This window comes from Embiotoca jacksoni, unplaced genomic scaffold (assembly GCF_022577435.1).
Source record: "Embiotoca jacksoni isolate LCO1_2020_lvr unplaced genomic scaffold, fEmbJac1.0.p SCAF_52, whole genome shotgun sequence".
NCBI classification, from domain to species: domain Eukaryota; kingdom Metazoa; phylum Chordata; class Actinopteri; family Embiotocidae; genus Embiotoca; species Embiotoca jacksoni.
Genome location: NW_027185406.1, coordinates 1067071 through 1091564, shown reverse-complemented (window position 1 = coordinate 1091564; position 24494 = coordinate 1067071). Strand labels below are relative to the sequence as shown.

At 42.2% G+C, this 24494-nt stretch overlaps 1 protein-coding gene across 1 annotated transcript in view; it reads left to right on the top strand.

Annotated features, from left to right (window-relative positions):
- scara5 (scavenger receptor class A, member 5 (putative)) overlaps window positions 1-24494 on the top strand; it is a 64345-nt gene that overhangs the window by 2475 nt on the left and 37376 nt on the right. Inside the window, exon 2 of the mRNA XM_069172379.1 lies at window positions 2266-2394. Within this exon, the coding sequence (XP_069028480.1) occupies window positions 2266-2394 (129 nt within the window). The remainder of the gene's footprint in view (window positions 1-2265; window positions 2395-24494) is intronic.

Here is a 24494-nt window from a genome sequence, read left to right as displayed (position 1 = left end):
TCTCTTTTCCTTTAAAGTGTGTTTTGAAGTCCGGCATGACTCAACTGAGGAAGGCAGAGCGGCGTAGAGAGACAGCTGTTTCTATACATTCCAACCATGTCACACACACGCACACACACACACGCACACACACACACGCACACACACACACACACACACACACACACACACACACACACACACACACACACACACACACACATCTGAGCCAGCTGTGTTTGTCTTTCGCTGGCGGAGTGTGTGTTCTTCAGCATAAAGGGGAAGTAAATGTGTGTGTGTGTGTGTGTGTGCGTGTGTGTGTGTGTGTGAGTGCGTGTGTGTGTGTGTGTGTACGTACGCATCAGCAGCAATCCACCAGCGTCCACTGATGGATTGTAACGGTCCAAATGAAACCATGCTGTCGGGAGGCCGCGCTGCAGAATCACTGTTTGTGTTTAAAAGTCAGACCCGAGCCAACATCGCGACGATTCGCGGGAAGATAGGATCTCATGACCTCGTGATATCCCAGCGGGTGCAGCATTTAGCGTGATGATCATGTCAGATGGCCCCACCGTGATTTCCATCAGGCAACCTGGGCCCCCCCTTTTTTTTTTTTTCCACGAATACGTGTGTCTGCATGAGCAGTTTTACAAAAAAATAACAAAAATTTAAGATTGATTTTAGGCCTAGAAGGACAGCCACCTTACAAGCAGACAAACTCTCAACTATTACTACGTATCCATGGTAACGCCCGCTGACAAAAAAAGAGGGGTCACGATGTGGAGCAATGAAAAGGAAAAAAAAAGTGCTTTGAGACCGAAGAGAGCGATGCCCGACGACGAGACGCCCGGCGATGCGGCCAATCAGAAAACGGGAAAAGGAGGCAAGACGTCGACGTCTGATGAAGAGCTGACGAACACGAGCAGCGAAGGCTTTGAAAGCGGGACCGACCTTTACGGCGAGGAGGCGTCCTGTCCTGGTGGCTCCGGGTTCAAGCGGTGAGAGCCGAGATGGCCGCCGTGTTTCTCCCGTTTCCCCTCTGAACGTCGTCTTCGTCCTTCTGGTTCATTAAACAGATTTTAAATAAATAAATATACATTTTAAATAAGTAAAACTGCTGAGAATATTTTTACCCGTTTACCTCGCCGACAGAGAGCCCTTTCTGACGAGGGGAACCTAAGTCGTTATATCGGCCTCTTCAAACCCACCGGAGTCCATTGATAAAAACGGTGATTTTACGGCACAGAAGATGGGAGTTGCTGGTCCGCCGCTCGTTTTTTTTTTTTTTTTTGTTCAAACTAAAATGTTAAAACGCCACCAAAATCACACAACAACACAAACCAAAACACACAGTAGAAGAACAGTTTCATCACAAATCTTTGGTCTGAACTGGGCTTTTGGCTGCAGGCAAAACTTTTAGTAAGTAAAAATGTGGACGATAAGTATCTGCAAAAGTCTCTGGGGATGTCTTGTGACGCGTCCTGCTCCAGTGGCTGATGAAGGATGTGACTCCAGCGTAACCTTTCCAAAAGGACCTCTTCATCCTCTTGACCTTAAAGGGAATGTTCCTGTCAGCAACATCAACGGCCTGATCGCTGCTTCCTGCCAAGCTGTCACACACACACACACACACACACACACACACACACACACACAAGGGGAAAAAAAACAACCCACTCCCATCGTACATAAACTGTGCTGTGTCAGTTTTATCAAGACTAATTCTCAAACATCTGTTCGAGAGCAGAGTTAAGTGCCGACGTGAATTACAGCGACAGTTCCTCACTGACTCTCTGCAGTAAGATATATCTAACCAGAAATGTTTAATTTTGCTCACTTAATCATCAAGTTATTCACGCTGTCAAATATTTACAGTTTCCATGCTATGAAAATATTTGCAGTTTCCCCTTGAAAATAAATGTTAAAAAAAACAAAAAAACACCATCACGGCACCAATAAAATGCACAATCCTGAAAAAGAAAAGAAGAAAAGTTGCTTTCTTTACTGTGTTTGTCTGAACCACGAGGAAAAGGTCAAAAAGACAAAACGCTCATGGGGATAGTTTGGACTGTTTTGAAACGGGGTTTTGTACAGTCAGTGTATCACCTGTTGTAAATCGGCATATCTTTTTAGCCTTGATCACCTTGTTTTTGTCTCTAGATGATGCTCAACTTTACATCCTTCTAGAGGAATAAATTCTGTCCCGGAAACACTGCTGGTTGCTATGGTAACTAATTAGCTACATGCTAACGGCTCGTTTATTTATTTTATTTTTTTTGGGGCCAGTTTGTTCAAAGCGTCGCAGGAAGCAGGATCAGTGTTGCAGCCACCTGAACTCCCTCTCAGCCATCAAGTACGCCATCGTTTCCCTCTACATCCTGGTTCTTCTCACCTTCTTTGGACTCTGCCTGGCAGGTAAGGTGTGTGTGTGTGTGTGTGTGTGTGTGTGTGTGTGTGAGAGAGTGTGAGAGTGGATGTTCAAGAACAGACACTACACTTTTGTTTGTATTCCCACAAGAGAGTTCAAAAGTCACCACGAGCTGGGAAAATGAAACCACTTCAAAATACTGCAGTAAAGAGTGTGAAAAATAGGCTTCGTAGAATTAAACGATGTTGCGAGATGTGCAGTGGAATTAAACAAATCTTCAAGATATTATAAACACGAGATAAAAATGACAGCGTGAAATGCATACATTATAAACATCATCTGCAGAAAGGCGCTCTTGTCCTCTTATTGCAGTCATTACTGTACAAATAGTGTCAGAAACTGACGGTTGAATCAACGACGGAGGAATCGCTGCCAAAAATGTTTCCCCGAGTGCAAATTTTATGTATATATATATATATTTTTTTTTTTTTTTTTCTCATGTCCTGATGTTTTGATTGTAACATATGTGATTCGTGGCGTTAAATCAAAGAGCAAACTGTTTAAATCCCACGCGGGAGACGGCGTGTGTGAATCAGGTTGTGATTTACTGGCTATCAAACCGTCCTCCAGCTGCTCTGGATCTGTTCTTCTCTACATTTTTAACTGTAACTAAATACGTCTTTGTCGACACACCCGTCACCTTTCACATGTCTTCGTTTTGACTTGATATTTTGTTTTTTTGTTTTTTCAACTTTATAATAATAACTTTAGCATTCAATTCAAGGCGAGGGGTCGCAGAAGCTGGAAATTTCAATCATTTATCCAATCGATTTTAGTTAACTGCTCTAGCTGCTGTTTATCTAATGGTTGTTTTTACTTTGACAACGTGATCCGTAATTTTTTAAACAAACAGCTGTTAGCTGTTTATGTAATGCTTTTTGGCTTTTTCTTTTGACTGTTTACCCGTCTCTTTTAGCTGGTTATCTGACGCTCGTAGCTTTTTATTTTAACCTTTTATCCGTCACTTTTAGATAAATATTTTAGCTGTTTATCGAATAGTTTTAGCTTTTTTTGACCTTTCACTTTTAGCTCACAATTTTAGCTCTTTATTTATCGCCTGTAGCTTTTTATTTTAACCTTTTATCCGTCACTTTTAGCTAACTATTCTAACTGTTTAATCTAATGCTTTTACCCATTAAGTATTCATCCATTATGTTTAGCTAACTATCTTAACTGTAATCTGTTGCTTTTAGCGCCTTTTTGCCTGCACTCCAAATTGCAATTATACAGTAGGTCAATGTGTGGTTTTTTTGTCTGTATATATATATATATATATATAAGCCAAGCTTTTCCACAATCTTCCATAACCTCTGCAGTACAAGTTCCCCCGATGGGGAACCGCCGTTCTCGATGACGGTCCTTTAGTTTGAGCTTCTTTCAGGTAGAAAGAGAAAAGAAGGGAGTTACAAAATGTAGTTGTACGGTACATGTCGAGAAAGTGAGCGTGTTGTCTGTATTTTGCTCTCAGAGCTTTGTTATGCAGATGACATCAGCCATTCCTTAAAGTTGAACTGTGATGTAGGACGCACACACACACACACACACACACACACACACACACACACACACACACACACACACACACACACACACACACGCCCATACAGTATACACACTGGCACTATAAAAGCCCATTAAGTTAGTCTTAGGTAACACCCTGGGCTGTGGTCTGAAACCCTACTCCCCCTCTCAAACTGTCTCTTCTGGTTTAGCATTGAGAACACACGCACACACACACACACACACACGCACGCACGCACGCACACACACACACACACACACACACACACACACACACACACACGCGCACACACAAAATGAATAAACAGTCATCTGAAGCCCAACCTAAACTCCAGTAATGTAAAGTCCGGCTGGCGACTTTATTTTCTGTCTTCACTTGACAATATTGGACATTTAGCTCTTATTTACTGTTGTTGAAAGGTTTATATGAATGTTTCAATGCCAAATATAATGCAGGTCTCTATAGCTTCAACTAAACTTTTCTCTCCGTGTCCTTGGAGATTTTTCTAATCTGAGTCGTGAAATCAGTTTTCCAAACGCGTTGCACGATTGACCTTTTTTTTTTTTTTGCGTTGTTTTTTTTTTTTTTACATTTTTTTTTTTTTCTGCTGCTAATCCAGAACTCGGCACATGTGTGGCAGGTTTTTAAGTCGATTCCCACATGTGAGAGCTACGTTTGTCACAGCGGTTTTGGAAAAGCGTGACAAGCTTAACCTTTTACACGGCTGCATAAAAGACAGGGGGGGTGTGGGGAAGAGATAAAGCGTGACGGTGGGCTTTAAAGTTCTGGCTCCCTTTGTGCCGCACGGTTCCCATACTGCCCTTCATCCTCACCCGAGGGACCGCGGAGGACTCCGCTGCACGGACATGCCGTACAGGGCTTGTCAGGGTGACGAAGAACAGCAGCGCTGCCGTCTTGGTCCGTGAATTGGCATCACAAGTGATTTTCTAGTCGACCAAGACCCCGATAATGCTGTTAAATTGTACAGATGCAGTCTACGAGGGGTTCGGTATCTAATCTGTGGCCTTTTAAAGCGAATCGGGACCGGCCGAGTGCCAGAAAAGAACAGGAAGTGAGGAAAAAAATCCCGTCGGGTCCTTCCGTGATGTCGGGGTTCGACGATTAGATTTCGCAATTCAGCATGCGTCTTAGAGGCATCTTTGCTTGGCTACGACTGTAGGAAATTTTCAAAGGATTTATGTGCATTACATCGCTGGTGCCATTTTGGGGCACTTGTTGCTGCCAAAGTTAGTTTTTCAATCAGGAAGGACGATTTCACAGTGATCAACAAACTTTTATCCACTTAACCCTTAAGGTTTGTTATTTCTGCAAGTTGTCTCCTAAAAACCTGAACCGCTGCTGGAATCTGCAGGGGTCACACGCTTTGTAGACATTTTTATGGTGCAATTCTTCTGTGGATAAAGATGCGTAACTACAGGAAGAAACAGGCGTGACAAAAAATGAGACTCGACCAACAACTCGGATTACTTTCGGCCCCTGAACCTTCAAGCAACCTTCGGCAACAACGGTGTCTATCTGACACCTTTTTGCTAAGAGCCGCGCAAGTGCCTTCGCTAGTTTCAGACTGACGCCGTCGTCGGTTTCCCATCCAGCGCCCGTGTCGTTTAAATCGTAAATGTACAAGCTTCCTGCAGAGCGCCGACGGGCGTGTTGGTCTTAAAATGAGATGCGGTCCGGAGCGTTGTTGGTGTGTTGCTATTTCGAGGCAGCGGAAAGCAACTGACCGACAAAAACCCGGTCTTTAGTCAGTGGCGCAGTAATTTACTGTATGTTTAACTTTATGAAGGTAGAAATGTGCACCTATGCGGGTGCACAACGTGCGTTCACTCTGCTTGTAAGGGATGTACAGCAGCGCACAAACATGGAAAAGATTAAAAAGATCATAACGTGAAAGATCATCAATCTGCGCACGAGTAGATCTGTTTCCGATGCAGAGAAGAGCTCTGGCCTTTAGCTTTGTAAAACTGTCACTATAACAGCAACCAACCAAAAGACCAACGGCTCAAAAGGGGAAAGTGAGATGACACTCTGATTCGTTCATTTCAGGTTATGTCCAAAGCACACCTATGATTTATACTATGATCAAATAAAATGTAACCCCTTTGAAGCACGTTACTTTGCACTCAGATTATCCGCCATTAAACTTGCAAAAAGTGGATTTTGGACACGTCCTAAATGTACAACTTTTAACTGCGCAGTGAGATGATTGAAATATAATGGAGGCTGTTCTACAGCACGCAAGCCCAATCCAAAAAAAAAAGACAGATCAGCATTTCTGTTGGTGTCACTCATCGAGCTGCGTGAGACATTCCAGTGTCTTTAAACTCGTTTTCGGGTGATGACCTCATGCTCAAGCTAAATGCCGTTTCCAACTAGGCAGACTATCAAAGCGACTGATTATAAAAGCTTTTAATTCAAGGGACTAAGGCTCGAACTCGAATCCTCTCGGAGGCAAAAACATATTTTACCATCGATCTGCTGAAGAACCAGCGCCGATCATCGGCACGTCCCGCAGTGAAGGAGGGAGAGACGTCATTCTTACTCAACCACCGAAAACCACTGCTGAACCTCCGGAGCTGGACGCTTGCCGCGCACGTACACGCGCACACACAGACAGACACACACACACACACACACACACACACACACACACACACACACAGTTTGTTGTTCAAACATCACATGTCTCAGAAAACTGCAGAGTGGAACTTTGGACGTGTGAGTTATGGGAATTAGCATTAGCTGTTGTGATTTCATATCAGTCCCTGTAATAAATTCCAGCGTTCTGCAGAGTGCTTCCTCCTCCTTATGGTTGATTTGGAAATACCCTGGAAAGACGCCACAGCAGAGCGGCCTCGTGGCCGGTTCACTCGTGTGTGTGTGTGTGTGTGTGTGTGTGTGTGTGTGTGTGTGTGTGTGTGTGTGTGTGTGTGAGAACGAGAGAGCCTTTGGAGGTGTGTCAGACTTTGCGGCTATTACCTTCTGCGAACCCTGCTGTGGCCTCCTTGTAAATGTCAACTCTGCTATTGGAGGGGAGGAGGACAAAGAGAAGGGTGATGGAGATGGAGTTCGAAGGAGAAGCGACAGGAACCCCTCACAAAACAAGCCGTCTGCCTTCGGATCAGCGGGATCCTGAAGGAATCCACCGCTCCAACTGATCCTAATTTCATTTCAAGGCCCTCTCTCGCTTCCCCCCCCCCCCCCCCCCCCCCCCCAGCCACCCACTCGATGCTGCAACCGCACGGCCGATGCCATCAAACGGATGTGGCTCTGCGTGTATTCCCGAGATGTAGTCAGGAGTCTTTTTTTGTGGTGGTGGTGGGGGGAGGGGGGGGCACTTCTCTTGTCGTCACAGAGGCATTTGGTTGTTTTTAAGGCTTTTAGATGAGGTTGTTTTGGAAAAAGCAATCAAACCGAGCTTTTCAGGGCAACCTCTCCTAAATTAAATGCCGGCCATCCGAAAGCTAAGTGGCTCCGGCGTAAGCTGCACGGGAGGGTCGCCCCGCCTCCTCCTCCCTCCCCCACGCCCCCGTCCCCCTTCCCCTCCTCCCCCCACCTCTCTTTCTCCAGACGCACACACGTTCATGCAACGCGAGTTCGTGCACAAACACACACTCGCTGCGGCTGCCAGTTTTCAAATGGGGCCACATTCAGCTCTGCGCCGTCCACGTTTTCTCTCTGTTTGAATTCTCACTTGACTTTGGCTTTTCGGCTTTTTCCAGCTCTTATGTTGCCTCCTTGGCCGTGTCCCAACTTCGAAGGCTCCCAGCGTCTCACCGCGCGTTCACACACATTCATATTTCACCTCGTGGAGCCTCCGTCTCTGGCTGAAAAGCATCTGCATCCGTGACATGATAAGTATAATATAGTATCGTCTCTGTCGGCGCATCTGATCCCTAAATCTTAGTTTTTGGACATGTGAAAGCTCAAAGAGTCGTAAAAATAAACAGAGATGGATAAAAGCAAAGTGACAGAGGATGAAAGGGCCAGAGCAATCCGCCATGTGGTTCCTCATCAGTCCAATATTCCTACAAGATTATCTCTGTCTAGATAGGAGAAGGGCTCTGTCAGCTCTGATCGGGAGGCTCAGCGGCAGCAGACGGATCGGTCGGCCCAAAGAAAGCCAAACTTTTCTAATCTCTGAGACGCCTGTTAGAGAATCTTGTCTTTGTAATCACTTGTCTTGACTGACGTGGCTCAAGAGGAAAGCGATTACTTCAAAGTGCTCGTTCGTCTTTTTAGTCTTCAAGCAGAACTTGGCAACTGGGAACGTATGTTGGTCCAAATATTGGCAAGATGGAGCTTGATTTTAGAAGAACTTCAGTTCCCAGAAGTCTTTGGAAGAAAGTTTTGTACAGAGGTGGTTCCTTAACTGAAGTGTTGGACCGGATAAATCGAGTTTTTTTAGATTCGAAAGAGGATTGTGAAATCCCATTTTTCCCAGCAAGGAAACCTTTGTGGGAGGTTGCTTCCGTTCTCTTTCTTTCGATATGCCGCTAACTGTCAAACAAAAGCCACAACCTTACCAAATATGAGCAATCATTCAAATTAAATAAAGAAAATAAATCAGTCTTTGGTCCCAAACAGTAAACAGGGAGGATGGTCACATTGGACTTGGACATTGGAAAAGATCATTTCAGTGGTCATTGCAGTAGTTTATTTGATGGTATTCATACAAAAATCTTACTTTTAACCTTTTGTCAAGTCATCTCGAAGAATGGCTGAATCATAATTGTGTTCATTTTGGTTCGTGGTTGTAGGTTGGAATAAAAGAAAATAGGACAAAGTGTTAGAAAACGTAGCTGCAGTCGGGTTTCTAGATGTTTTAGCCCGCAAAATGACATAAACAGTCATTTCTTATTACTTGCAACCATTTTGGGAATAAAAGGAAACGGGATATTATTCGATACAGGTTCGTGATTGGTTCCAAAGGGGAACGATTACCTATCGTAGCATTTCTTCAGCCCATTTGAGCACTGCTCTACCGTATCTGGCTGTATCTCTTTATAAAACACCTCCTTCTGGATGCAGTCGATTGGTTAATATTATGTGTGATACCCTGAAGAGTTTTCGTAACTTTTCTAAAAGGAAACCAGATGCGGCGCTTCGTCAGCAGCTTCTCTACTGTCCCTCCGTTAGCATTAATGCCAAGCGAAACAGCAGCGGAATAAAGAATAAACTCCTTTTAAGAAAGTTTTCTAAGCTCTTTCAGATGTTTCCCTCCCGGTACATCCAAAGTATTACAGTAGCTTAGTTTGTGGATAAAGTTGTTAAAACATTACAGTAGGCGAGAAATATGCTGGACCGAAATATGTTTTTTTTGTTTTTCAGAAATATGGCGTTTTATTGCTCGATTTAAGTGTTTCCAAATGTGGCCGTGAATGTTAAACGCCTTCAAAAGGTTATTTCACGAAATTAATAAGTAAATGCAGCTCAAGAAAGATCAACTTCCAGTGTTTTTGCACTTTACCCACAATTCAATTTATAATCGTCTTTATCATCGTTTACCACCTCTATTGAAAATAAAATGAAAATCCTCCAACACGCAATGATTTCAACATTATCATCTCAACATTTTAGTATTATCTCATGCTCATGTTCTACAAATTTCAATGAATAATACTTTTTTCCTGTTGTGTTTCTATTAAATACTTTTAGAATAAAAAGGATATTCTTTAATGTGACAGGTGAAATTAACACCCAGTTCTGTATCCCTAAACTCTATTGACCACTTTGATGTCTTTCAGCTCGTTGTTTCGGTTTTACATGCTTACAGCTAGTTGATGTTGTCTTACCCACCGGCATCAAACACTTTGAGGAAAGCTGAACATTTAGCAGCTAAAAAGCCAGATGTTTCCACCAGGAAGTAGCAGAAGAAGAAGAATCGAATCGGAAACACAATTTTAAATTGACGCGTGAATAAGCAACCGTTTGCTACGTCGACTTTAAAGATGACGTCAGCATTGTAAAAAGCGACAATCGTGTGTTTAGTGTGTGTTTCCACTGCTTGGAAACGGCTAGTACAATCTACAAATCATAACATGGTAATAATAATAATAGATATGGTGTGTTTTTCAAACATCTAAAAAATACGTGAGATAGAAGCGCAGCTGATCTACAGTCAGTTAACATTTCTCAATTATAATCAAAGCAAAGGTTGCATGAGTTTAGCTGGATGCCACATTGCTCTTCATTGTCCTTTGCCGACTCATGCACTCTCAGCAGAACAGTTCTTTGCAGATCTCTTCTATAAAAGTCCTCCATCATTGTGCCTGTGCAGGTTTCACAAATCCTAACCCTTTTTTTTTCTTCCTTCCTTGTGTGAAAGAATGGGATGTTTTTGGTTGCGTTTTGGCAAGACGCTGCCGCAAAATACCTCGTGCTACATCTGGAGCGAGTTCTCGGAATAACAGGTTGTGTAAAAAAAAAAAAAAAGTCTCAACAAATACGTTTAAGAGGCAGACGTTGGCCCGTATATGGCCTCACACACACAGACAGCTGATAACTGTCGGGATGTTCAAGACAGGAGGCTTCAGGAGAGGAATTATATCTGCGTTTGGGAGCTGGACGAGGACGTGGAGATCTCTCACGGCTTACTATCAAGCGAGCGACCCTGCGGAATATGGAAGAATTGGTGTAATTGGGTCCTAACGTAAGATTATCAGGGGTTTTCATCGCCTGATTCACGCAGTATAAACACTAAAGAAAGTCCACACCTGTAGCTCTTAACCTGCCTTGTTGGACGGAGGGCTTTCCGCAGATCTCGAACATGGCGTTCGTCCCTCAGTAGGTGCAACTGAGTCACGCTTTCCAGTCGGAGAAAACATGCAGCTCACAGGTTTGGCATGACGCTGCTCTTTTTTTTTTTTTTTTTTTTTTTTTTTTCTTTCCTCCACTAAGTTAATCGCTGGAAAACATGATGGTTAGATTTGTTTTTTTATTTCCGACAAGACTGAGTGTCTTTCAGTGATACTGTAGGTAACAGGCATGTTATTGCCAAGTGGAAACGGGCAGTAGGCCCCGCGTCCCAAAACAGCTTTGGTTTATTTTGGTCTCGGGCCCTTTGTAGTAACCGGGTTCGGTTGTGCACTTTGTTATCGTAATTTATTTGGTGCTTTAGATCAGCTTTTTCCGCTGCGGCTAAATTCCCTTTTTAGGCTCTAAGGAGAGCTAAATATTTACTGGAGAGTCTTGACTGACAGCTCTGACCTACAAGTAGAGGAGCATGTGATTGACGGCGCCGTGCAAAAAGCATGAAAAGTTAATTACTGGAAAAAGTAGACAACATGAATAATGAACACGAATGATAAAACCAAAATGAGGAAAACTCCTCTTTTCACCAAAGACGGCAACCCTTTTTAATGAGATTTTTCTTTTAAATATTCATATTAACATATAGAAGGTCGGTAAATTTCCATTGCAGTAAAATTTGTTGAGCAAAATCAGTATTTTGTTTTTGTAATATCCGTGTTTGTTTGGCAGATACAGAGATTATGCAATCTACCGGGCATGTTCTGTACTCTTTAAACTCATTAAACTACCAGGTGCAATGTATTTTTAGCAAGACAAAGAAAAAAAGATCTGTTTACGCGATCGGCTGACTCTGTCGTCAGTCACATGACCAGCTGTGACTTTAGCTCTCTCTTTGATTTCAGCTGAGTCAGCTGTATTTCCTATGCCAGATAGTGAGTGCCACAGGGCACAGATTACCGAGCCGGAGAGCAGAAACTGCAGCCACAACGCAGAAAGTACATCAACAACGAACACTCGGTGTGTTTTTGATTTTTGATTTTTTTTTTTTTTTAAGGTCCATTTTGTATTTCCTGCAAATTTTAAATCATACGTCGTCTCCAACTGCGTTTACTTTCGTCATCGCTGAATGTGCCCTTCGCCCCTTTCAGAGGATTCTCCACGTGTTTTTTCAGTTCTGCATTTGAAGGTATTTTTTTTGCACATGGCCATAAGCTCTTCACACAGAAACAAATTTGGTCTCCGCTGGCGAGGCGGAGAGGCGGAGAGCCATACCTCACCCTCATAGGAAAACAGTGACGGGCTCCTTTTAGCACGACCGCAAGCTTCAGGTTACTTTAGCTCCTTTGAGGCGATTTAAGAAAGCACACCGGATCTACAAGGTACAAGATATATATATATATATAAAAAAAAAAAACCTGCCTTAAATGTGCACCATATGTGTCTCCGGCTAAGTTTGTCCCTAGAAAAAGTCTCTGAGGTTAAATCTGACGCCACAAATTGCCTCTCCTAACGACTTTAGAGACAAACTTTTAGAGCTCTCTTAAACCACACCCTTGTGGAAACAATAAGCGCTTCGGGCCGAGGTGTTTCTCCTCTCGGTGTGTTTACGTTCGACGCGGGTAAGAAATTCCTTTTCGTAAACACTCGTCGCCTGCGGGAGAGTAAATCCTGCATCGCCTCGACACACCAATTTATATCTAGATGCTCACAGACGCGTAGAAACTCTCATACAGGCATATCAAATATTTGTAGAAATACACATAACGACAAGCAGGGATGTGTGTTGCGTTATTAATGCAAAAAAAAAAAAGAAAATCCCCAAACAAATATGTTCTTAAACACTATAGTAGTCGAGAAAAAAAAAATAAAAAAAAGCACACGAATACCAACGAATACACAAACACACACTTTGTACACCCACATTTATAACGCAGGAATTTAAAGTCACGCAAACCCACTAAAACGTGAGCAGACACGTACGCAGTATGTACGCACACACGCATGTAGACACGTATGTCACATGTGCCCTCGGTCCCCCGGGGGCCCCTAAAATTGAGTCTGAGAGCATAAAGCCTTTTCTAATGAGTTTCTGTGCTCCGGCCGCAGTGCTCTCCGAAAGAAAAGGGTCTGGAGACGGTCCAGCGTTCCCAGTGGGAGTCCGTCTCTCACACACACACACACACACACACACACACACACACACACACACACACACACACACACGTACCAAAAAAAAGAGGGTGGGGGGGGTCAGCCAAGACAAGAGGAGTCCCAAAAGTCAGCAGACGGCCTCATTCAGGCCGTCTGAGAGCCCATTAACATGTCAGGACTAATTGGACCAGACTTCATTCTCTCTGTGTGCGTTTCCTAAATACTGCAAAGAATTTTTTTTGATGTCGTCTCGAGGCAGAAACGCTTTTCATTCTATGTGAGATTTTTTTAAGCGTGTGCCCCTTTTGCACTTTTTACCAAGTACAGTTTATTTACTGTTCTGTTGTTTGTTTGCTTGTTTTTCTTTCTTTTTTTTTGTGTCATCATACGACATGACAAACAAACAACAGGGAGCAGCGACTGTCTGGCAGCTGATAGTAAATCTCTTGAAATATTCATTTACGAGCATGTGGGTCTTTCATATTCAGTAGCACTTATGTTAACTTATTTACATGTTGACACGGATTGCTGAATTCAAACTTAACTCGGGCTGGTGTGTTGTTGTTGTTGTTGTTGTTGTTGTTTTCAACCGAAGCCAGCGGTGCGGTTCACACGATTTTGGTCTAGACTGAAATGAAAACACATCAAATGTTGGACATATGTTCACTTTGTCCACACACAGCATCCCGGTCAATACGGTGACCCCCTTAACTTTCCCTCCAGTGACACCACGGGGTGTTTTTAATTGAAAGTTATTGATGGATCGGAATGAAATTTGGTGCAAATATTCCTTTTCCCCCTCTGGTGTAAAGTTATAACTTCAGTGGTCCTCTGACGCTTCATCTCGCACCAACATCAGGTGAACATTTGGAAATTTGCCTTTTACGTTGAAATTCTCTTTTTGTATTTATTGTTATAGGACGGGGTTGTTGTTTTTTTTTAGCACGCTAACACAGTAAAAGGATGATCGTAAACATCCTGCTGAAGATGTTAACATCGGTCTTACTATCACAGCGCTGCTAGCATTAGTTTAATATACCATGCATACTACGCTGTATAATATATGAAGATGATGTATCACGTACATGTAGAATTTCTAAAACATTTACGCTCGCTGGCCTCATTCCAGGTTTTCTATGAAGCGTGAAGTTTGCTATTCAGTACACAGAATTAGTTTCAACCGCGTTAAGGCAGCTTAAACTAAATTTCTCCCAAAACAAAAGGTTGAAGAAAGAGCGCTGACTGACAACGTATTACAGTCATGGTGAGTTTCATGAATTATTTTCAGGCGAATGAGCTCAGTGGCTACGAGGAAAACTGGTGCCGAACGGTGGTCGCTTTAACTGGACTTGATCTTGATCAACTTTCTCCCTTCATAACAGAAACGCTAATCGCACACCAAGCTGACGCGCTCTCTTTGACAAGAGAGAGTTTTCTAAACTTGAACTCGATCGGTTCAGCTCCGAGCCAAATAAGTCCACGGGACGCAATAAAGCGGGACACTGCAGCGTGTAAGTAACTCCAACACAAATAAAAGTCGCATGTCTCACTCATGCAGCTCTCCATAAACAGCTGCAGTGATTTAATAAATCTGCTGCGAGAGGACGGTTCAACGCTCCGGGGACTTCAGAGCACGATAGCAGACGTCCAAATTAGTCCTCTAAATGTCTTTTTTTTTTTTACTAGTGGGCTAATTGAGCAGCAACAGATTCCAAAGACTCACACACACACACACACACACACACCCACCGCAGGGGTTTGATCTGGCTAATTGTGTTTCTGGAGCAGCTGAGCGAAGCCCAAAGACACGTACAATGCAGCGTTATGAGAGCTGGCGCCTCACAGCGGAGCGGCCATTAGTTTCCAGCGGTGCTTGGACGCACGACAACTTGGAGCAAAAGAATTAAAACCAACGATTGGAAATGCGAGAAAACTTAATTTCAGAGAGACGTCTTTGAAGTTATAAATCGGCGACATTTGACGGTTGACTTTCCTGCTCTCTGACGAAGACCGAGGCCGAAGGTTAAAACGCGACGCTGACGCGATCCCGGCGTGCGCGAGCTCGTTTCTGCGGCAACGGAAAGCTGTGATCTCCACGGACAACGGCTTGTTTGGGACGGTGTCGAACAAAATAGTGACATAATGCGCAGATTAAACTGTAAGTGTGAAATGTTAATGCCAAATTTTAAAGGGGAATTTCCTTCCAAAAAAAACGTTCTGCTTACATTCACTACCTCCTGTGTGGATCTCTGGGGCCTAACAAATATTTAAAATGCTTATCCTTCATCACAAAACAGTTGTAAAGCACATTTTTTTTAAATTAATTTAAACCTGCATTGTTAACATTTATCTTTCTAGCTCGCAGTCTCCCCCTTCCCGGCATGTTGCTGGCACATTACTTTCTTTACCTTTTTTTTTTTTTTTACACCGAGTTGATTCGTAGAAAAGTGTTAAAAGTCCCATATTTTACACTTGTGCCGTGTTTTATTTGCATTCTTGTTATCGATAAGAAGATCTTTTTGTGGTTTTAAGTTGCAGAAATCATCTCGATATGGTTCCACATCTCTTCTCCGAAGCTTCTCTCGGGAGCTCTACGACGATCCGGCTGTTTCGCGTCCGTGCCTTTCAGGTTGCATCGATATCAACGACGCTCCCTTCTGATTGGTTGAGTTCTGAGTGATGTCACACCTAGACGTATGACATGAGAACTTAGGGAAGTCCAAATGGCAGAGTTTCTCCGTACGGCTCTCCCGCCTGTTAACCCGAGCGTTTTGACACTTTCACAGTATTCATGTAGCCACACAGCGTGTTTAAAAGCCAGAAAAAACACGGAAATTGGAAGTTATACAATATGGGACCTTTAAGCTTTTTGGCAGGAGCGCGTGCAGAAACGAAACAGGAACCTACTCTTTCAAAACATCACCAAAAACTCAGCGGGGCTCATCTAAATGTGAAAAAAAATATATATCAATGAGACGTCTGTTTTCATCTCAACATTATATCTTTGACAAATGTTTCTGTTTAACGAGTCTGCTTGTTCAGTTCCCCGTGTCTCCGTCATGTCAAATTAACTCTCAGCTGTTGTTTCTCAACACGGAACAAAAGCGTGTTGAGTTTAGTTTAACAGCTGAAATGAAACGTTTTTACTGCTTTGTTTACATACATGTTAGTTATGTACACTTTATGGCAGCTGGGAAACCAGACGAGTGAGACGATAAAACCTCTGCAGCTTCGTTGCGATGCCGCCGCAGACATCAAGACGGTGGCATGTAAACAGGTCAGATAAATAAAACATGAACATTTAAGGTCCGTGTGCTGCGCTCAAAAGCGCTGGCGGCGACTCAAAAGCGGAACTGAACACATTTGCAGTGGCGGTGAAAGCAGAGATGTTTTAAATGATTGAATGCGTGATGTGTTTTAAATGAAATTGGACCGGATTACGCGCCGTTTGAAAGCACAAAGTGTCCCGGTTGAAATGGGGCAAACCCTTTTAAGATACCAGTACAGCAAGAAAAGCTGCACTGCTTTGTGTTGTGTACACAGCAAAAGGGTATATTTCATACGTTTTCTATCGTCTATAGAGGCACATGTACTTGTTGAGTCACTGTGTGTTGCACAGTTTTCACTGCTAGAATCCAGTGATCCAGCTTTTAGTCTCTTGTTCTTACCAAAAAAAAAAAAAAGAGGTTTAGTTGTTAAAGTGTTGCATTGGAACCAGAAAAAATTTATACAAATCTTCAATGCGTGACTGTGTTAAAGTGGAATTTGGGCCAGCAAACAGGGTACGACGCCTACTAAGCTAGAGATACGTTTCGAGGCCGCCCACCATCTCTATTTAAGAAAATAATCATTTTTGGATCCAAAAAAATAAGAATATCGATAATTTGCAGTCTGTTTATCAATGTAAATGATGTTAGAAAGAGGGACTCGTGTAATCTTTTCATTTAAACATCAGCCGACTAAACGGGAGGCAGAAAACAGGTACCTCCATTGTAGGAACACACAAAGACACACGCACATTCATCAAGTTATTTGGCCGCTCACGGCCGGGGCTTCACTTTGAAGTCCGCCACATCAGACAAGGCCCACGCTTAGAAATCAAACAAACTCGGCTGCTGCCACCGCTGTCACTTCATTTGGACATTCCTGCAGCTGAGTTACAGCTGGCTGAGCACCACACACACGCACGCGCACGCACACACACACACACACACACACACACACACACACACACACACACACACACACACACACACACACAGCCTCCCCAAAAGAGACGCTTCGACGCCACTGCAGAGTGGAGAGCAAAATGTTGTCTTTAACATTTAACCAAAAAAAAAAAAAAAAAAAAAAAAGAAACATGGAATTGCACGTCTTCGTCGACAGCGTCTTGTTTAAACATCACGTCAACTCTTAATAAACTGAAAGTCCACAAGTCTTTGTTTGGCTAAAATATTCATATTAAATGCGGTATAAATGTGTGGTTTTGCAATCATGTTTGTATCTGGAGTTCGTGTGAAAGGAGATGACCCGGCATTCACCCGCAGCATATTAGTTCGAGTAGGCCGCAGGCGTGGATTCGCGGATGTTAGCGTGGGTTTCGTGATCTGGTGCCAAACATGTGGCCGGTGTGTGATAGTGGTGCCACTTCCAGAGCAACACACACACACACACACACACACACACACACACACACACACACACACACACACACACACAAAATACACAGACACCTAATGGCTTTGTCAGTTTTCCACAGATGTAGCCACACTGCAGAAAAAGAAACACAAACGTACCACTGTCTAATTAAATGTGCCGCTTGTTTGCTGTATTGAAGGTCAAAACAAATGACTGTGACATCAGTGTTTTGTTTTTTTACAAATTAAGACCACGTTTCCCATAAAGCCTTCCTTCGTTGTTTTTGTGGAAGTCTGGTGGACTCGCTATAATACCAGTAACCCAAACTCTCTAAGCTTTAGCTCGGTTTGCTCTTGCTGTTTTGTGCTGTAAAGCAATCCAGCAGGTTCCCCGCCAAACTGGTTGAACACGTCGTTTACTTTACAAGTATGACAAAAAAGAAAGACGAAGCGTTTTTTTCTCAGGCAAATTAGAAACTACGCTATGTTATTTTAGGTGGGGTTGGTTGGTTGGTTGGTTGGTTTGTCAGCTGGTTGGTTGGTTGGTTGGTTGGTTGGTTTGTCAGCTCGTTGGTTGGTTGGTTGTTGTTTTTTATAGACATGGTGGCCAAAACAACTTTTAAACTACAATGGAGTTTATGCAGTTTTTATCCTATAGAGCTGCTCGCTGCTGCAGAGAACAAAGTTAAAAATGGTAACGCCTAAGCATTTAGTACATTTCTGGTTATAAAATCAAAACAATGAGCTGAAAGAGGATAAAAAAAAAAATAAAAAAAAAGTCCACGGCGCTGCAGTTTGAGTGATAATTCTGTGTGGCAATCACTGAGAGTAAAATTTCTAACATGGTGATTTTACTCACTGTTCATAAAGGTAGAATATTGATTAATGGGGTCTTAAACTCTGTTGGTTTTGGTTATTGTACGCTGAGAAAGGACAAAGAGGACAGGCATAACATGGGCCTCAATAACAATAAATCCAGAGCCTGAGTCAAATAAAATGCTTTGTTTCTCCTCCAGTCATTACTTTTTTTAATGAATCTATCTTTTATCTTTGGTTTCCAAGCGTGCAATGAAAATAAACAATCACCAATAAACAATGAAAGCACATTTCTTCTCTGCAGCTTGAGACGGTTTTGTTGCGTTTGTTGTGGGTTGTCGTTTGTGTACCTTAGTGTCCGGTCTGTGATGTGATTGTTTAATGGTGCCGATCAACCGTGGTTGACTGCAAAGCTGTTTTCTCAGAACTGGTTCAGGTTCAACACTGTGAAGCACAAACGTGATGGATTAGTTGGGATGTTTTCTGACAGTTGCCAGTTCATTCTGATATGAATTTCTGAAATGGTCAGGTGTGTTGCATTGTTTGGCTCAGGTATTAGTTAAAGCTGCTATCATCAGTATTTTTTTTATTAACTATGAATCAGGTCACCACACTTTACTGTTTTTGTTTCATCAGTGCTGTTTCCAGCTGCAGCTGATTATCATTAATGATTTATTAATGTGTGGTTTAGGCGGAGCTAATTTTCAACTATTTTTTTGCATCTGATTAATGATTATTTTCATAATGAGAAATGTCATCGAAATTCCCCAGAGCCCAAATTGGCACCTTCATAATGTTTGTTATGTTATTAACCAAGTCTGAACCTCAACATCAATAACAATGAATTAAAACTCCCTAAAAGGAAAGGCAGCACATTCTCACATCTGAGCAGCTGGAGTAATGAAATTTAGAGAATTTCTGCAACTTAATTTATGATTTATAGCAAAGAATCATGTTATATAAACTCTTCATGTGTTTTGTAAGTAAAATCTTCACGTTTAAAGTAACTAAGGTTGTCAAATAAATGGCAAAACCTTCTGAATTACAGAAGTATAAACTAGCAAAAAAAACAAAAACTACTTAAGTATAGTACAACTATTTCAAGAATATGCACTCGGTTTCATACCATCACTGTTGCTCAGCACCAAACTGCAGACAAACATGGTTAGCAACTAGCTGGTTAACATAGTGGAGCATTTAGGAGCTAAAGAGATCTTCTGGAGATGGAGGAGACCAAAAATGGAGCTAAAAATCTTTTTTTTTTTTTTTTTCTGATGCACTGCAAAACAGATTGTATTTAACATGTTTTTTTTTTTTTTTAATGTTATGTGTAATATACCACATTTGCCATAATATATATATATATAAAGTTGGAAAATGTCCTCAATAATATTGCGATATTGATTTCAGACCTGGTCAGGCCTTGTTTCTCCGTTCTCATTTCTGTTTTTCCTTTTGCTTTTCACATTCTTGTTCACGGCTGCAAAAAACCTCCAGTTTAATGTTTATCTCTCTCACATTTCATCTTGATGGCAGTCGGTGGTAACTGAGCTTTACACCGGATATGAATCCCACCTTTTCTTAGGCATCCATTTGAAATAAAGTAATGTCTGTCTTTTTGATGTCAAGTCAAAGAAAGCAGGTTGTTCGCTTTCACATTTTAAAATCCTGTAATTTCATTCTCATTCACTGCTGGAAGGCTTTCAGGTCTGCAGGTCACAAAAAGACTCTTTCTTCTTTCTTTCCTTCCGTTCTTCCTGCTGCTGGCATCCCCTCAAAGTCCAGTAGGCTGCTGGTCAGTTTTCGGTCTGGTCGAAGGTGACTGGACTCTCTCGGTTTCTAACACATATAAAACACAGTGAGTTTGTATTATTAGAAGGATATTAAAAAAAAAAAAAAAAAAAAAAAAAAAAAAAGTGACACAGTTTCAGACACATATGGAAAGTTGTCTATTTTCAGCTGAGAACCAGCTGTTTTATTGTTTCTCAAGGTTGCTATTTTTCTCATCATCCTCACAGGTCAGATCACTTTCCTCTCTGGTTGGTCAATCATGGAGCTGAATTTTATTTTGTATTTTTCGAATTACATTCCACAGTCGGAGAATGTTGAGGTTATTTCAGCTGTTTAGTTTAGATGTTTTGAGACAAACCGAGTCCACTGAGAAACTATATTAATAAAGGTTGAATCTGCATTACATTCCACGTTCTTACTGTTTTCCCCTCATTTGCCAAAAAAACATATATCTGACAAAAGTTAACAAAAACACTGCTGAACAAAGATTTAGTCTCGTGTAAAAGCAATGCATTTTTCTTGTATATTTATGGATTGTGAATCTGAATATGTTTCAGAACGTCTTTATCACCCACAGTTGTTTTGTTTTAGTAGCCTCTACTTACATTGACATTGAAAAGTGGTACCAAAGAAAGTGGAGCCCCTTTATGAGATGGATGTTCCTGAGGCTAAATGTAGGTACAAAAAATACATTTTGGAAATAAGTTCACATATTTTCTAAGTGTAACAGCAGTCTTATTTAGAAATAAACACTAAAAAAGGTTGGTTAATCGTGCATGGTTTTAGGAACACTTAAAAACTATACCTGATTAAAACAAAACCCCTAAAAGCAGATTCAAGGTTGATCTATTTTAGTTTGTGGGACCAAGAAAAGTTTAAATCTTGTCGCCTGGTCCAATCAGACCAGCAAAACAATAAGATCATTTAGGCAAACAAAGGACAATCCATGTCTTTTGAGAGACTTCCTTTTACAAACCTGCAACTAATTGGAGCTTTCCTTCATCCAACCCTGTCTCTTTAAAAAATGTGGTTTCTCCACAAAGAAAACAATTTTCCAATTAAGTTGAGGTGCAATATAATTGCCGGATTACACTCATAACAAGACATATTTTTGCTTACTTTCAAGTGTTTAATCTTTTTTCTTCTTCGTCTCTGTTATAATCCGCAGCATTACCATGTTCTTACTGTAATTACCCGATGAGATCCAAAAAAAAAGCTCTGATTCTCCGGCCTCTAGTTCGAGCTTCGACACCCGACTCCTTGTTCTTCAGGGTCGTTCCAGGTACTCCGCAGACCAGACTCAACATACGAGAGCTGCTTGTTCGGCCTTTTTCTATTTTATTTTATTTTTGACTGTCGCTGTGGTTGGAAAACTGATGGATCCTGATGTGAATCCAACTAAATGTTCTGGTTCAATTCAAGTCAACACCATCTCCGTGTCAGTCACTGATCACATTTGTTTCCTTTAAGATAAATGTCTGTGCGGAGGTATGAAGGTCAACATCAGAGGGGGAGGGTGGGGACTATCAGCCATGTCTGACTCCTTCATGGAGGTCTGGTGATCAAAGACTTGGGAACAAATTATGTCTTTTTCCAACTTGTCCTTCTTCATTTGAAGTTTTACACCATAAATTACACAGTGTAGGAGTTGCTTTATTGTTTACTGAAAGATGAATATATGGTCGCATGTTATCAAAGTAATCGTGTTTACGTTCTTATCATTCCTTTTGTGAGCAAAAAAGTAAGTGGTAAGGACTGAAAATTGAATATACAAACTCAAAGGCTCCCACACACAGAGCAGCCGACCAATCAGAGCAGCTGTGGTTTCCAGTGTAGTCCTGACACTTTTAGGTGGTCTTTAGTGTGTGTATGTATTGTCATTATATTGCTGCAGCCGCAAGTACCTTTGTGCAGCGACATTTTTTGTGTAACGACCCTTTAATTACAGCACGAGCACCATTTAAAAAGGTACAAACTCCTGAATCATCATAACTGTCTGTCCTAAAACTCAAACACATCTATATTCACACACACGCACAGTCGTGTTTACATCATTTTTAAACGACATTACATTGACTTGCATTCATTTCCTGCAGACTTATCTAAAACCGTAATCCATAAAAGCCTGATCCCAACCTTTACCCTAATGTTATAGAGACCTGCATTTTGTCCACCAAAAGGGGGGCAAGTCCACACAACGTGAAAAATAGAAGTACACACACACACACACACACACACACACACACACACACACACACACACACAGGCACTGGCAGCAGATAAAGAGATAACCGAAGGCACCATGTTGTCTTTGGCTTCACCCTCAGAGGAATGCAGCTCTGATGGACCTCCCTCTGTCTCCCCTCCTTGTCCTGATTGAGACTGTCCAGCCAGCCTTGTGTGTGTGTGTGTGTGTGTGTGTGTGTGTGTGTGTGTGTGTAGAGATGAGGAGGTTCGTGTATGCATGACATTGTGGGAGGAATCAAACCTTTTTAGCTAATTTCCAGAAGCCTTTTTCTGCGGAAGGATTTGGTTCGAGGGTCGAAGTCATAATATGTAAATGAGATTCAGGTTGAAGTTGAAGTACAAATCCAGGCAGGAAACGCACACGCACGCACTGCAACTTGAACCACGAGGCAGTAATTCCATTTATAGTTGCATTCATACTGTATACATATCAACTTTGGTGTTATTGTGATCTTAATCACAGACTGTATATAAAAGCGGACGTAGCTTCTGGGTCTGTAAAAGGAGGCAGATGCTGAAGTGCCTTAAGCTGCAATACCACCGAGTTCCACTAGAGGTCGCCTCCAAAAAGCCTCCACAGACTCCCATTCATATAGTCTCATAATATTCTAAGTAAATAAAATGGGGGCGTGTGTGTCTGTTTGATTGACAGGCCTGTGGCGTAGTCAGGTTACGGCTATCGCTGGGCGGGATGTAGTTTAGTCAGGTTTCCAATACCCCCCCACCCACAGGTTGTCCAAATATGGTCATTGGTGGCTCCAAACCACTCTGAACTAGCAAGACGGCGCACCGGTCAAAATCCGAACTCGAGGCTTCATGACGGCCGGTCAAAATCCAACGGGTGACGTCACTGTTGGTCGCCGCTTGGTCCTCTTTATACATCCAGTTTTCAAGATGTTTTCAAGGTCTGTACCCACACCCACCAGTGATGTCACGGTGTCCTGGAGTTCACCTGTACGTCACTGCAGTAAGGTCAAAGGTGAATCAGCTCAAAGCAGATTTTTAGGGGCGTTTTAAGTCTCTATTTCAGTCGGTCGCTGGTTCACAATACATCCGCAACCTCCGTTGGTTACTATTATAACATCTGTACTCCCAGAATGGTTGTTTAGAATTTGTCAAATAATGACTCTCACGTGTTCGGCTTTCACACAGTCCCGCGACGCTCGTTGAGTGAAATGTTCCCAACAGACGACACCGCGGGTCAAGTGCTCACTTACATAGACCAATAACGTGGGATCCGTTCACATTGCACACTGAAGCCCAGCTGTTGAGCTGGCCCGCTCGCCCAGCAACTGATACATGGATGGATAAAGTGTCCTCCTCCTCCGTGTCTCCGCAGGACCATTCAAAGACCACGAAGCTGTGAATTTGGAACTAATCTTCTTCTGAGTGTTGCTGCCATGCCACTCTGTGTGTGTGTGTGTGTGTGTGTGTGTGCGCGTGTGTGTGTGTGTGTGTGTGTGTGTGTGTGTGTGTGTGTGTGTGTGTGTGTGTGTGTGTGAAATACACAACGAATAATAGGACGTGGATGGAAAAGACACACGATGACTTTCCCATCCTCCCGAGCCGAGCGTTGAGAGGTTTGAAATGGATTTGTCAGGCGTGTACGTCTCATCTTTCAGGCTATTTCTCACCGTCCTCGCCTGCCGTCTCGCAAAATGTGACCTTAAAGATTGAAGGTTAATCACTGAAAGAGATGTTCAACTGCAGGTTATTCATCATTTCTGTACTCAAAAATTCCTGCGTGTTTGTTTTTTGTCTTTTGGGATCCAGGAAATTCTGTATCAAGGATAAAAACCATAAAGCTCCTTGATTTTGATTTACAACTGAAGGACACTTCACCTGCCTCCTCAAACATTTATACCAAGAAAATGTCTATTTCGGTCGTTTAAACGTTGTTCAAGAGGTGAAACGATCCATAACGTTTTGTAAAAACAATATAAATTAAATATATTATCATCTGGATTAGACATGTAGTTGCTCTAACTTAATACAGCAGGAAGTCAATGACACTGGTTTCAAAGGACACACAAGCACGTCTGTATTTTGACATCGTTCTAATAGTTTTGGAAATATTTCCAGACATCTAGAGCGGCTGCGGTTGCAGATTTCTATATTAAAAAATAGTGGACTGTTGGCCGTGACTGAA